General features: G+C 54.0%; 6 protein-coding genes across 6 annotated transcripts; 4 read left to right on the top strand and 2 right to left on the bottom strand.

The window, feature by feature from the left end:
* Nucleotides 1–622: 622 nt before the first annotated feature.
* TRAVEDRAFT_17335 (uncharacterized protein) lies at nucleotides 623–3,357 on the bottom strand (the record flags this gene model as incomplete). The annotated part of the gene is made up of 8 exons (XM_008035261.1): nucleotides 623–672; nucleotides 909–982; nucleotides 1,029–1,884; nucleotides 1,934–2,068; nucleotides 2,123–2,229; nucleotides 2,288–2,425; nucleotides 2,471–2,790; nucleotides 2,839–3,357. The coding sequence occupies 8 exons, from the start codon at nucleotides 3,355–3,357 to the stop codon at nucleotides 623–625; spliced, it is 2,199 nt and encodes a 732-aa protein (XP_008033452.1).
* Nucleotides 3,358–4,011: 654 nt separating this feature from the next.
* TRAVEDRAFT_43094 (uncharacterized protein) lies at nucleotides 4,012–5,353 on the bottom strand (the record flags this gene model as incomplete). The annotated part of the gene is made up of 4 exons (XM_008035589.1): nucleotides 4,012–4,548; nucleotides 4,615–4,737; nucleotides 4,786–5,142; nucleotides 5,195–5,353. The coding sequence occupies 4 exons, from the start codon at nucleotides 5,351–5,353 to the stop codon at nucleotides 4,012–4,014; spliced, it is 1,176 nt and encodes a 391-aa protein (XP_008033780.1).
* Nucleotides 5,354–6,944: 1,591 nt separating this feature from the next.
* On the top strand, nucleotides 6,945–8,869 carry TRAVEDRAFT_43093 (uncharacterized protein; the record flags this gene model as incomplete). The annotated part of the gene is made up of 2 exons (XM_008035588.1): nucleotides 6,945–7,869; nucleotides 7,929–8,869. 2 exons carry the CDS (start codon nucleotides 6,945–6,947, stop codon nucleotides 8,867–8,869), a joined length of 1,866 nt encoding a protein of 621 aa, XP_008033779.1.
* A 595-nt stretch (nucleotides 8,870–9,464) lies between these two features.
* Nucleotides 9,465–10,808, top strand: TRAVEDRAFT_85583 (uncharacterized protein; the record flags this gene model as incomplete). Its single annotated transcript, XM_008036023.1, has 5 exons — nucleotides 9,465–10,037; nucleotides 10,088–10,278; nucleotides 10,334–10,526; nucleotides 10,562–10,707; nucleotides 10,766–10,808. Coding segments are annotated over 5 exons (1,146 nt in total), but the record flags the coding sequence as incomplete, so codon positions are not given.
* A 24-nt stretch (nucleotides 10,809–10,832) lies between these two features.
* On the top strand, nucleotides 10,833–11,159 carry TRAVEDRAFT_85376 (uncharacterized protein; the record flags this gene model as incomplete). Its single annotated transcript, XM_008036022.1, has 1 exon — nucleotides 10,833–11,159. A coding segment is annotated over one exon (327 nt), but the record flags the coding sequence as incomplete, so codon positions are not given.
* Nucleotides 11,160–11,838: 679 nt separating this feature from the next.
* Nucleotides 11,839–12,903, top strand: TRAVEDRAFT_113433 (uncharacterized protein; the record flags this gene model as incomplete). The annotated part of the gene is made up of 2 exons (XM_008036021.1): nucleotides 11,839–12,318; nucleotides 12,457–12,903. 2 exons carry the CDS (start codon nucleotides 11,839–11,841, stop codon nucleotides 12,901–12,903), a joined length of 927 nt encoding a protein of 308 aa, XP_008034212.1.
* Nucleotides 12,904–14,891: the final 1,988 nt, after the last annotated feature.

Below are 14,891 nucleotides of genomic sequence, written 5' to 3'. Positions count from 1 at the left end.
CGGCTATCCATCCCTCTCGCTCGTTTACTGGTCACCTCTCCACCATAGTATCATACCTGTCCTACGTGAAGTAATGTCATTCATTGTAAAGTCGAGGTTATGGTGCGAAAACGGCGGAATCTGCGGGAATGTACTGGTGTATTGCAGGCCGTTCAGATCGCATAAAGTACCGTAATGCCCGGTAAAGTGCTCAATTACAAGGGTACCTTTTTTTTCTGAGGAATTGACCGTAATTGGTGCAAAGGAATAAACACCAATAAAACACTACTTTACACGGATTTTCTATGATTGCGAGCGTAGCGAGCATTACCTGGTGAAGACAATCCGGCCAAACAAAACCAAACTCACGTTTCGCAAACTGTGGCTGCGTGCCGGACATCGAGACAGCAATTTTGATGCATGTACATCGTTTATTGAGATTATAAAGCAATATTCGAGTTCTATACACATTGATACACGTCCCTGGAAAGTTTCGTGCCAGTAGTACTGGTCGTTGTCGAGATCGACGCCGTACGCCCTTCAGAAGGCGAACAGGAATTAGGCGCCGACGCGCCCACAAGTATTTCTTTTAAGTGATTATCTTCTTACACTAGTTAGTGCAAATTCATGATGAACTTACCCATCAAGACTTGATCATCTGGCACTCATTGAGGCTGGGCATAGAGTTAATTGCTGTAGTCAGTGTGATAATTATGATTCAAATACACTTAATCCAGTGATAATCAAGTGTGTGTACCAGATGATTATCGCAGGCACATGAGCTAATCACCAGTACTTAAATGTAGATAATGTTCATGATGATTCAAGGTACAACAAGCAATTATACAAAGATGATACATATATTAGCACGGTTGCATTAAGTCAAGTCGCCTTCTTGCGAGCTTGGGTTCGCGTCACCGGCCGCTTACTGGCAGACTGTGCCCGAGTGGTCCGGGAGGGGACCGCTGTCTCGCGTGTCGACTGAGGACGCAGCCTGGGTATGCTGTTAGCTGCCAGGTCATTGGATATGGACACATAATTCATCTTACCTTGCAGCCTTCTTCTTATCGGTGGTGCCAGAGATGCGTGCCCGCTTCGTGGTGGTTCCCCGAGTACCCTGTGAGCTGGACTTGCGCTTCACTGTAGGCGTGCGCGCAGCCTTCGACGGCTCCTCCTCAACCTCCGGGTCCGCAGACGCGCTCTTGCCATCGTCGTCTTCATCGACTGGTGCCATAGACATGCTGTCCTCGTCATCTTCTTGGCTCTCTGCACCCGCCACGTCTACAGACGCGCCCGCATTCTGCCCAATGGACACAGCCGTAGACACGGAAGTCATGTCCTCTTCATCTGCAGACACGGTGGTGTTCCCGCCCTGCTTGCCCTCGGCGGCCGCGGATACGCTCGCACAGTCGGACGGCTGAGGGGAGGGGGCGGTATGGTCTTCCGCAGCCACACGCATGCTCACCGTCTCCACCGAATCGTCCGACTCGATGTTCGCATGCTCGGTTTCGATGTTGGCCTCCAGGATTGTTGGCAGCAGAAGGCGGCTGGGGAGCCCTTCCAGATTTGCGCTGACGCTTCGGGTGCTTTTGACTGGTGTGACGGTGTGACTTAGACGAGCGGGAGAGATGAAGGTAGTGACACGTCGGGCCTTCGCGGGAGTGCGAGGGAGGTCACACATCGTTGTCTTCAAGGTGGTGTCATCGCCAGGTAGGAAAGTAAACGAATGTTCTCCGTCTTGTGCATTGTAGATGCGCTCGTATAGGCTGACAAGCACGGCCATCTTCAGCTCAGTCGGAGTTTCCAAGCAAATATCCTGCCAGAGTGTGGGGAGGTAGTGCGTCCGCTCTTTGTTCACGGTGGCGAGGTCGAGCGGTTGCGGTGGCTTCTCCACATGTATGTAACCTGCATAGCACATTAGATTGAGTCCGTGGCAATGATGAAGCCAACATACTCCATGTAGCATCCAGGAAGACCTTGAACACGTCGGCAGATTGCGTCTTGTTCCAGTCGTCATTCCATTGCGGCAGGAGAGGGTGTCCAGTTGTGTCATACTTCAACCGAACATTGCGCCGCTGAGGGTTTGGAGCTGGCGCAAGCGACAAGTCAGCAACGATACCTGCAGGGGTCGATAAGTACTTACGTAGGGAGAGGCCGATGAAGCGTGCCCATCGGTCTGACTCGCTCTGCGGCGTACCCCCTTCAAACTCCATGAAGGGTTGTTCATCGACCATGTGCCCACACGTGAACCTGTGTTCAGAATGTATGTCAACCACGTCGCTGAGACAGAGAGGCATATTGCACTCACTCCTTGGACTCAATCTTGCCTTCAATGTCACGGACGGCAAACTGGAGATGGAACACCGCAGCGCCAATCTGCTCACAGCCGTATCCGTTCAGTTCTTGCATGACATCAGCGAGGACGTCGGCGATATCAATTTGGTTGCTGCAAGAGGTCAGCGATGCATAAGAAGTGCGTGGTATAGCTCACATGAAGCACTGGTCTGGATTGCCAGCCCGCTCCTCCTTCGCCTCCAGTACCTTGCGCCTCCAATACTCCTTCTCTTCTGCAGGAAGGTTGTTGAACAGCCTAGCCACGACCTTCTGTTGATCACCGATGTTGTCGCCTTCTCCGAGTTCCTCGTCCACACGATCTGGATGAGCCCGCGCCCACAGAGTGGACGCTGCTGGTCCTCGACCTTTCATTCGTGCCAACAACGGATGAGTCTTCTTAGACTTTCGAGTGGTGGCTATCGGCTCTCCGGCTTCGTCGAACTGCTTCTTGTGGTTGCGGAACCAGTTCCTGACAGCCTGTAGACACCATCAGCGCGGGTTCAGCAAAGTAAGACGACTACCCACCTTCCTAACATCCTCTGCAGGGTAACCGGTGAAGTCCCAGTGCTTGACAATGTACTGTGCAGCGTCTATGACGACGGCTGCGGCGCTGTTCTTGGTGGCGATGTTCCACTCTCGGAACCGAGAGGCTAGGTATGCCTGAGCGGGTACGAAGTGGGTCTTCCACTCGATGCGCCTGGCCCAAGTCTTCTTGCCCTTGACGGACGGGGCCTCGTCCTCAGTCAACGGCTCAGTGACTTTGGGCTTGCCCTTGCCGCGGGGCTTCCTCGGCTTGGGCATACCCGGCTTAGGCGGAACGGACTCTTCGCGCTGCTGTGCATCATCTGAGTTGTCGTCGTCCGTTGAGATCTCAACAATGATATCTGTCTTGGCCTTCCGGCGTGGAGGAGGCTTCGGCATGACGGCTGTCTCTTCTTGGCTGTCCTCCGCGTCCGACTCGACAATTCGACGAGGGTTCTTTGGTCTCTTCACGGCAGGTGGCGACGGGGAGGAAGACCTCGATGATGGCAATTTCTTGGCCATAGTCCGGGTGCAAGAGACGGGATGAGCAGTGTTATAGTGGCGTTGAGGATGCGAAGGGGGCGAAGAGAGCTTGTTGGCAGGGTAGGCGTGAGGAGTTTGTTGTAGTTGCGCAAGGTCCAACGCGGCTATTGCGTGAGGCGAGGATGTGGCTGGCTACGGGCAGAATGCCGCGGATCTAGCACAATACAACATCTCCATTTCGGTTGCCTACTCCACGTAGCCATTGTGCCACCGGCCACAGCTACGCCAATGCGAGACACGACTCTCCGCTATTGACGTGCCAGGCATAGCGACAGCAATACGGCACCTTTACGCCAGGCACCGACCGCCATGGCGCAGGACACCGGCGGCATTCCGTACGCAGGGGGTGACACGACACCACACCACCGACGCGCCAGTGCGATGCGACGCGTCTTGTGACAGAGCGCGTCGCGACTACACGACGCGTGACGTCATCTTTCACCACTTGCAGCGTGATCAAGCGTGACACGACACGGCGCGACCGAGACGTGGACGAGAGGAATAAGCCTGACGTGTCAATCGAGGGAGTCCAATGAGTGTCTGCGATGTATCGAGTGCGAATTGATACTCAATTCTATGCTATGGACCGCTGAACCGATGAACTAAACCGTACGTAGCTCCCAACTGAGCCTGCTACTCTGAATCAGAAATTACAATGATATCGTGCTGTACACTAGGGCTGCTTGGCCAAGCTTCGTCGTCTTCACTGTCTGTCAGCTCGATGATGTCCATGGACGACAGCGAACGCGCCACTTGCTTGCCCTTCCTGCCAGCGTGAGGGACAGCTATGTCTTCGACACGACGTCTCTTCACAGAGTGTTCAGCCGAAACGGTGCCTGTACGTTTGGCCAGGGAGGACGTGTGCGAGGACGTCGTGGGGATGGCGTGCGAGGACGTTGCGGGGATGGCGTGCAAGGACGTCGCGGGGATGGCGTGTGAGGATGTCGCGGGGATGGCGTGCGAGGACGTCGCGGGGGACACGTGCAAGGACGTTGCATGGGAAGTGGATGGTGCATCTTCGCGCAACAACAGAGGAGGGCCAGCATCCCCTGGCAGCCAGGGGATGGCACATTCACAAAGGGGTAAACATACGCTAGCGTATCCCTCGAAGTTTGGCATGGCGCTGACACCGCGCTTGCGATAGACGCGGCCCTCTCCGGGAAGGAGATACTGTGTGTCATTCCGAGCAGACTGCACCCAGGTGCGTTGCGCTCGAACCCACATCTCCAGACGCACCCGATCACCGCCATCGGGGTCAGCGGCGAGAGCATTCTTGATCTTGTCTTGAGCGAGTCGAAAGGTGGTTACGCCTTCATTGTATAGGCCCTCGACGATCACCATTAACGGTTGACAGTGATCCTGTAAATTCTTGAGCATCGCGTCGAGATAAAAGTGCAACAAACTTACTCGGAGATAAACGAACACGCTCACTGACCGTCGCCGGAGCGAGGGGCGTCCTACCGACCGGGTGGCCTGAGTTCCGGTGCCTGCGTTGACCCTCGGAGTGGCTATCTGTCCGAGCGTGCTCGAACGTCCACGGCGCCGGGAGGGTGATGCGGGGAACAGCAAGCGCCACGCGCCTGGTTCGATATTCGACGGGTTGGGTGCTGTAGCTTGTTCGGCGCAGAAACGATCGAAGGTGTCTTCGCTATAGCCAGGTGGCGCGAGGTTCGCGAGCTCCTCGAAGCAATTCCGTCGGTCGCGGGGAGACATCTGCTTGGCCAGGAGAGAACAGTGGTAACGACAGCGTTCCTCGCCAAGGCACTGCATACTCGTTAGTATGTTCCTTCAAACGCTATACAGCTGGGATACGTACCAGCTCGAAAACCTGCCCCACAGTATGTCGAGTGGTTTGACCATAACTAGGTTGAAGCATATGCGCTGCGCCGAGAGGGCAGAGGCGCAGCGCGCGAGCGAGTCTCGCACGAGGCGGCAAGTACCTCCCGACAATGATAGAGACGCGGTTGTCAACCATGGTGTTGGACGAGAGCCATTCGCAGGCCCCAAAGCGCGAGTTTTATGGAGTTTGGCAACAATGCCCCCCAAAAATGGAGGTGTGGCGGGGACCATTCCGCCATGGGGTGGCGTGCCAATTGTTGAGGAGCCGTCCGGGGAGTCAAAGGCACCAGTAGGATGGGCCGATCGTCCAGAATCTGGCAGTGGTGTCGCTGATTGAATCCCGGGTACTCGAGGACTCAGAGTCGTTCGAGTACCCTCGCGAGACATAAAGTCCGGTGTAACGGGAGAGCGATGAATGCAAAGTAGTACCTATAAGAAAATGTATGCGTGCGTGGGGGAACGAGACTTGCGTAGGAGATGGGGTGCACAGAAAAAGGGTCAGCAGCTCGATGTAGCGGGTGCTACGTACCATGGCAGTTGATGCACCCGTACGCGATATCCTGTCCCACCCTATCCCACCTAATACCTACTCTACATCGGTGTTCCTTCCGGCAATATTGGCTCCATCGAACGAATGTTCAGCACGGGGAAGTTGTCGCCTTAGCTGCTGCAGATAGAGACGAGTCAGACTCCCAGCGCATAAGCAAGTGTGTGTAATTATACCAAGGCGGAACGCGATGCGACAGGCACACGGCAGAGGCGTGGATGACAGAGAGAGAGAACGAGCGAAGAACCGTTGCAAAGCGAGCAAACAGAGCACTGACAAGCGCATGAGAGTAGCTGGAGGTACGGACTTGAAGCGGACAGCAGAGAGAGCAGCACGGCATCGGCGCGCGAGGAGCTGCTGGATTTGGTAACGAGGAGGAGCGCCGACGAAGGCGCGAACTACCACTTCTGTACAGGCTTCCTCAGGGTGCCGGCACGTTGAGCTCAGGGTTGTAGGCAACTCCGAACTCAGTCCTGCGCGCGCGCTGCAGCGCTGCCGCGCTCTCGCTCACCCCACCTCTCGTCTTCCCCTCTCGCATCCAAAACTCGTCTTCCTCTCTCGCATCCAACCACAGCGCTTGTAACACCGCGCTCGCTCACCTTCGCTGCGTCTGGTCTGCCTCTCCCGCATACAAAGTCCCAGCACCACGCTTCTTTACTCCTCCACTCTCGTCTCTGACCCCCGCATCCGACGCTCCCCACTCCTGCCTTCGCACATTGCGACGGCTTGCGACTGCTGACGTTTATTGCACCCATACTAGCGATTGATTTGAGGACGCCTTTGAGGCCCCTCGATCAGTCAAGGCTTTCCACCTTTTGGTCGAAAGCCTCAACACGTCGACATTCGCCTATCAATCACACCAGGACAATACTTGCAAGCACTGCCGTCGTAGGAGACCATAGGATAATGTAGTACACCCGTAATACAACCCACATTCCGGCCGTCACGATCAGTATTCTCTGTGCCGGTCAAGCATGAGCTCTGCGGGAGCCCACTCTGCGTCGCCCGGCGAAATGGCGCTCGCTCCTCGCGTAAGGCCTATACACCCCAGTACGTGCTGTTAGAAGCGCATTGGCCGTGATAGTATCTCATTCTAGTTTCAGGTATTCTAGAGTGACAGGACGCGCTCTCGGCGGCCCACATCGACATGACGCCGGAATACGCTGCAACGTCGCCAAACATGGATTTCATTCCTCGACCTCCTGTCGGCGTTATCCAAGTCAGGCTCTGTAAGGACTTTAGATACAGTATCTATGATCCCCTGCAGTGGCCTCAGATCTACACCCCGGGTTACGAGTATCTCACTGCAGTCCGACGACACGAAACTATGGGAGCTTCTTGGGCAGCTCTGTGGTGGACACCTTTGCCGGGTATCGACTTCCAGCTTCTAGGGGGCTCTGCCTTCAAGTGTCTAGGAGTTCTGTCCGCCGACAAGCTTCGACCCCTGCGCCTACTCGTCGAAGAACTTACGATCGAAATCGGCGAGCACACAAAGAACGTCGGGCACAACAACGAGCTGCAGCGTCTTCAGCGGGAGATGCACCAAGCTCTCCAGCGTGCAATGTATTTCCCTTCCACGCTGCGCGACGCCTGCATCCAGATTCGCCAAGTCCAGCGCTTTTGGCTGATGGCTAGGGCTTTCTTGGACTTCGCGGGCATCATGAAGCGACCCGACGACTCGGGGTACCGCCAGGTCGCAAAAGAGTACATGGGAGCATTCACGACGGATCCCGCTCATGTCCAACACCTCTACCACGCTGGAATTCCCGTGTGGTTTCTGAGGCCGGCGGTCACTTTGACCAGCAACATCTCGGTGGTCGCAATGGTGCTTGTGCGCGAGCCCGAGACAGAATACATCACTACCGAACCGCTCGTCAGTGGTCTTACGCCGATCTATTCTGGCCTCAGCGGTCCCCGTCATCTCGCGGCTGTCTCACAGTCCGCTTTCTCCTACTTCGACATCTCTGAATCACCGCTCCTCCTCCGAGACGACCTCAGCGACTACCGTGCACAACCCGCCTCAACCCAGAGCGCTTCTTCATCCGGTCGTGGAGCGCAGACGGGTGCTCAGAGAACATCCAAGAAGACAGCGGGTAAAAAGCCTTGTGAGTTTTGACAACTTTAACGTGTCTGCATGCAATGTACTGATAATCAGACATTTCAGATGGGAACGTACATCCTAGCCAAGTTCGCGGCCGCGACAAGTTCGTAGACCTCACTCACGAATGGATGCCTCCTAGCCTGCCGGCGTGGCGCGAAGCCATGCTATCTACTGACCGTACACAACCGGCTAAACCCGCCTCAGAGTTGTGGGGTTACTGGATCCCCGATCCGGCCTTGCTCCTGGGGTGCACGACTCCGGAACGTACCTCGTGTTACTTCATAAACTGGATTCGTCTCCGTCCGGCGTGGTTGTACCTCCTGAGGGTTCCTGGCAGCGGCGTTACTCAAGTCCCGACCCAATGGTGGCGCGATGTGTTGAACGGTGAGGTCGAGACACGACATGCGGAGGGCTCCACGGTTACCCTTCGGAGCAAACGTTTGGACGGCATCCTCAAGGTCTTCGGCAAGGTCTTCGATCTCGACGACTACGATAATGACGCCTCCCATTCGGTGCCTTGGTTTACCTTACGGTTCGCTGAAGTACCCGCCATCGTCCGGCCCGTAGTCATCTGGGAGATGTTTGAGCTGGGGTTCCGCCACGAGTTACTTGCGCTCGATCGTGTCCTCGTTCCCAGCCCGGCGCACGCCCACGCCGAAGAACAGCGCGAAGAGGTTCTCTCGCACGTCTTCTCCAACTACGACCTGCTGCAGCTCAACACGCTCCCCGACACACCGCAGGGTCTCGCCAACCCAATTCCTCAGGGACGTGTCCAATGTCTCAAAGCACTGCGTAGGGTAGTCATGCAGTGGCCGCTCTGCCCGCCCAACGTTCGCGGCGCGTCCGCGCTCACGACTGCCAGCGAACCACGCGTCATCAACGATCTCGAGAAAGAAATCGCCGCCTTCTATGTTCATATGTTCTTCCAATATTCCGGTCGTGCTCCGCTTGTACCTCACGCGTTCCCTATGTCAGAGTCGGACGCTAGCTTCTTTTTACAATAAATAATGTAGCCTCTCCACTGTAGATAGTTAATATGATACATCCCATGTGTTGACTGCTCATTAGGGGAGTTCGGCGATAGAATAGGACAGTACCAGACACCTGCTCCACCGAGTCACTCAGGGGCATAATGAAAGATAGATACAATGGCATTAGTAGTCAAAGCACCGTGCTGCCTACCTACCTGTGGCTCATTGTATGCTTCCACATCTCCAACCCTCACCCTGTCCTCGTCTTCACTCTCGTCATGCCACACTCAGCCTCGACCTCGAAGTCTGCGTTCCGCAAGGTGCGAGGCAAGGTCAAGAACACAAAGTTTGCCACAAAGAGCACGCGTCCAGCCGTCGTCGATACTCCCCAGCCTGCCAAGCGTACGCGACTAGCATCGCCCCATGACGAAGAGCTTGCCGTAGACCCACCGGAAACGACGTCGCCTGCGCAACTCGCCAATGGTGCTACAGTACAGAAACTGGACGGCAGCGGATGGGAAGATGTTGAGACAGAGCCGGTCAAGAACACGAGTAAGCGCAAGGGCAAGGTGCGTCACACGCTGGTTCCCGTTAAAATGTGCCTGATGTTTCCGCTCTGCAGAAGGCCATTTCTGATGTATTGGAAGCATGGCGAGAAGACTTTGATCTCCTCGCTGGCGATCTCCTCGCCTGGGAAGCCCCAATCGCCCAGCCCTGTGTTTGCGGCTCTGACGCGCGGTATCGCTGCATGGATTGCGACCAAACTCTCCCGCAGTGTCGAACTTGCATAGTCAAGGGCCACCAGAACTTATGGTATCACTGGGTTCGACGTTGGAATGGAAAGTACCACACACGCCACGCTCTGGCCGACCTCGGCCTGGTCGTTTACCTTGGCCATCATGGAGCGCGTTGTCCTGACGCCTCCGATAACTTGACACCAGCAAACTTCGTCATCGGGCACACCAACGGTCTCCACCACTGCAAGATTGTCTACTGTCACTGCCCCGACCGTCTGGCTATAACATCTCAGCTAGTCCGCAGTCGTATCTTCCCCGCCACGCGTAGCTCCCCTCATAGCGGCTTCACCATCGACCTTCTGCGAATGTGGCATACCGTGTGGCTGACCGCCAAGATCAGCACTCACGATTTCTTGTGCACGCTCGCCCGTCTGACAGATAGCGCTTTCCCAAGCAACGTCAAGGTAAGCAAACCAGCGACTCGTTCATGCGAACCACCCTCATTCTGCGGCAGGATCGCTATCGAGAGTTCCGGGTTGTAACTCGTCTCTATACGCACCTTACTATGAGCAAACGTGCGGGCGTGTACCATGACATCAACATCCCTAATCGTCCGAAGGGTGACTTGACCGTGCCTTGCGTGGCTTGCCCTTCCCCTGGGTTCAATTTGCCTGACGACTGGAAAGAGACACCCGAGCATTTGAGGTGCGTCTCTGACCCCTGTTAGTCATGCGTTCGCTGACCTTTGCGGAGCCTTTAGATACTTGTATCGAATCGTGCTGGGCGGTGATGGTAACTATAGCTTGAACAAGAAGTCTAAGAAAATCGACCCTAACGATACGAGCCTTGGTGTCGGAAGCGGCTTCTTTGTATCCCCTGAGATTGTGCGTCCAGTCGTTGCCAAATCCTACGAGGATGATGAGACCAAAGTGGTACGTTCTATCTCGTCGCTCGTTCGGAGGTGTTGTACTTACGCCCAACATGACAGGTGGAGACGTGCAGTGGCTTCCAGGTCACACGTTCCCAGCGCCTGGGAAAATTCCGCTTCCTTGAGCTCAGCGGCATTGTGGCTATAACATGTCGTCATGTTTTCTTTCGTTCTGGGGCAGTTGTCGATCTCATCACCGGCGAGCGGTACGTTTACGAAGTTTGATTGCATGTCGGTCCGTGTACTGATGGTTCATATATATAGGTATCTGTTCATGGACCTGGCGCTTCAAGGCGGTCTGCGCGGAACACAAGACCTTCAAGAGCGTGCATTCACGTACAACGTCATCTGCATGTATCTGCGAAAGCTCTTGGAACGATTCCGTGTTCATTTCCCCGACCTCGTGCCATTGGTGGAGGACTTGTTGTGCTGCCTGCCAAAATTCCACAGCCATGCCCACAAGGAACTCTGTCAGATTGTCTATGCGCTCTCATACACCACCGGGTTTGGCCTGAGCCACGGTGAGGGCGTCGAGACACCTTGGGCCGAGCTCAACTTCGCTGGTCTTACGACACGCGAGATGACGGCCGGTGCACACCACGACGTGTTGAATGACTTATTCAACTTCTGGAACAGGCAAAAGTTAGAGAACATCGGTAAGCCACACCACACTAACTCGGGGCAGTTACTGACACCACGACAGGCTCTCATTTGTCCAAGAAACTCAAGGAGGCCTACGAGGGCCAAATTCGGACAACCGTATACCTGGGGAGTCTCACCGCTCTTGCAACCGCAAAAAATGTGACCGAATGGGCCAACATGGAGATCAACAGCTCTGCGCCTACACCGAGCACCTTCCACCAGAAGGAAGCCATGTTTTCGCGCAGCGTCTATGTACTTGACCGTTCACAATGTACGTAACCACCTACTCGCCCGAGCTCCTATACACTAACACACCATAAAGTTCCCACTCATCAGAAGGCGTTCGAGAACTTGGTCGAGATCCACGAGAGCGGGAAAGACAAACACGCTGATGCAGCGGCGTCCGAACTGCGTAAATGTGCGGCACAATTCATCAAACTTGGTATTGAGCTTGACTCAGACCGGTGAGCATCACGCAGCTGTTCTGTTGAAGCCATACTGATTATGCTGGATGTAGATACAAACTGCGGATGCGCAAGCAGATGGTTCGAGATGGCACTGAGCTTACCGACGATGCCACACGCAGCCTACCCGCTTCCCTCGCCGCGTATCGTGACAAGCTCAAGCAGTGGTGGGCTCTTCAGCCTAAGATCATGCCCTTGCTTTCGCTCTCCACTGGCGATGGCGACGGTTCGATGTCACCTGACGACGATGACGATGATGACGACGGGGAGGAGGCTGTCGTACTCGGTCTACCATCCGACTTCAACGGTGCGGAGCTCAAGCAGTACAACCTAAGGCTGCTAGCCACCTATGAGCTGAAGATCCGTATCGGACTTGCCTTTGACTGCCTCGAAGAAGTTCGACAATCAGTTCGTCACGGCGCGGTGTTCCTTGACAGCAAGAAGACTCACGCGAGCGGTACCAAAGCGCACACACGGGCGAACACGGAGATTGTGGCCGCGCGTCGGCTCACACAACAACTGGCAGATCGGTATAATCACAATTTTGGACGCATCAACACGCTGCGTCTTCTGCTGGATTCGAAATCTGCCGCCGACGATGTCTCGTCTCGCCTTCAGCTTATCAACAAGAAGAGTGATTTGTCAATCACCAGCCTCCATACTCCACGCACCGAAGGCGATAGCAGACGATCGGGATCCTGGATCTGGGCGGTATTTGAGACACCCCCCAAGGGAAAGAAACGTCAAAGCGGCCGCAAGCGGACAGTAGAAGGAGACCCGATGCCAGCCACAAGTACAAGTAGGCCCCAGTGGCTAACCTGCGGTAAGTAGCCTGCATATCTGGGGTAGTATGCTATGATCCACAACCTGACCTCGATCGTCTACATAGCTGAATTTACTCAATGGCAGCGCGCACGAGCAGAGAAGACCCGGCACGACGAAGAGGTCAACATACTCTGTGCCGAGTTCCGTCGGGCCATACATGGATTTGACACACTCGGTAAGGCATGGGTTAGTGTGGCTGATCGAGAAGGCTGTGCAGCTGGACACAAAGTGTACGCGCACCAGCAGGCCGCGATGTACATGCGCATGCATGATGAGTGTAAGGCTTTATATGATACCACTAGGCATGAAGGTGTTGATGGCGAGCAGCTCGATCATACACTAGTAAGTGCATCAATGATGGTGTATACTGGAGGGTTACTGATCTCCTGGCCTATATACAGTCCTTGCGTGGAGAGCTACGTGATCTCCTCAAAGATGCAAGTGCGTATGATGACGCCCTTACACTGCTAGGTATGGGGTAGCACTGGCATTACTTTGCATCTGATGCATCATGATTATTGTTAATTATCTGGAGATGAGCTTCGAATTATCGTGGACTTGTAATGATAATCACTTTGCACACAATGATATCCAGCGTGATTATCTCGGAATTGAAAGGAGGTCATGTAATTATTGTATGATTACCTCTGATAATCTTTGCACACTTGTGTTTTAAGGGAGTATAATCAGGCTAATGACAGTGACGATGATCAGTGCATGAAATGGCTGAATTTACTACATGGGAGAACTAATCACTGATATGCATTACTTAATGGAAGAGATAATAGAAATAATAACGTCACCTGACCTGTATGATCTGTATATTGGGAATATAAGCTGACTACAGTGCAGATTGGTGGGGAAAATGTATCATGTGTAGTGTAGTGCAGTAGAATTCACATATACAGCTACAGTTCAAGCATTACTCAGGTGTTGTGGCTTGAACAAGTCCAGAATTATATACAATCTACATAAAACATTACATTTTCTCAATGTTGGCACAACCATTTGGAAGACTTCAAGGCATTGTATCAGGGCACAAGCCTTGTCTATCTCAGGAATGCACATGTGGTTTTGGTTTGTGGTATGTGTTTATCATTTTTTTCCTAGTCTTTCATTGTCTTTCCACTCATTGCACAAGCCCCATTTGTGAATCATGAAGGTATATTGAAGTTTTGGAATGTGTGTTAGTCTACACCTGAAAGGTAAGCCAGTTGTAATGTTCATGGGTGTGTTGATATCCTGGGATAGTATATTTTTTTACATATAATAGGACACATACAAACACAGATCACATGTAGGTTGACCTGCAGATACCAGGTCTAGGTCACTAGATCACAGGTACCTGATATGTGGATCAATACCAGTTCTAGATCAAGGCTTGTGATCTGCAAATACCTGTAGGTACAGGTCCAGATCACCTATGGATCAACCTATGTGCAGCCTTACGCGGAGCAGTCGCTTACCCCGGCCGAGCGCAAACAGATCACGCGCCGGATGGAATCCAGTCGGGATGCGAGACGTCGCGCCGACTCTACAAGCTCGGACTCTCGCGGAGAGGGTCCCTCAAACACTTTGCAAAAAGGCAAGACCACCGACGCGCGCAACTGGGGCGCGGTCGACATTCCGGATAATGAGCTCGATCCGGAAGCTCAACAGTGTGAGCTACAAATGTATTCCGTGGAACGGTCGCTTCGCAGCAATGCCTTGGATGGCTACAACAGCGACGAACAACACCAGATGTTGGAGTTCTGGTGGACACGAAAGGAACCCCAGCCTGCAGTTGACCAACAAGCTCCGCCGTCTCCCAAGCCGGCCAGCCGTACCACTGAGGCTCGCGAGGCGGCTCCGTTCGTCTTGGATCCCTTCTCATGGGCCAGCCGCGTCGAGGAGCTATCGCGCGAGCTGCAAAGCTTGAAGGCGCGGACCGCCGCGACCTCGTCGAACAGTCGTCCAGAGCCTGCATTGAAGAAGAAGCGCTCCAAGCGCAAGACACCTACTGTTGTAACGCTGATGCATCAAACCCCGGATACGTTCCGAACATGCGTTGCATCATAGTTAGGTTGTTAGGGTACTACTCTAACAGGCCCTGTTCTTCGCTTATTTGGGGTCTGAGTTTGAATCTACCTCCCTAATAAGGCAGGAAAGCGCAGATATGGCTGCAGGGCTGTTATCAACTGTAGATAACAGGCATTTTCTTATCTCATTGGCCTAATCAGGCAGGTACCTTAATCTCTTATCTCTATGGCGCTTTTTTGATCACTGCAGGTTTATCTCCCTGGCCAGATCAGGCATGTACTGTAATCTCTTATCTTTAGGGCGCTTTTTTGATCGCCACCTGTCCCAATTGGGTAGGCAGGTTAGATGGCAGGTAGGGGCACCAGGAGGGGTTGCTCCCTGGTGGCCTCTATAGCTCAGTTATGGTTGGAATACCTCCATTGTTTCTGCATCATATAGAT

The sequence above is a fragment of the Trametes versicolor genome (genome assembly GCF_000271585.1).
Source record: "Trametes versicolor FP-101664 SS1 unplaced genomic scaffold TRAVEscaffold_2, whole genome shotgun sequence".
Lineage (NCBI taxonomy): Eukaryota > Fungi > Basidiomycota > Agaricomycetes > Polyporales > Polyporaceae > Trametes > Trametes versicolor.
Note: the sequence above shows the minus strand (reverse complement) of the source record. Positions and strands in the feature narration are given on the sequence as shown.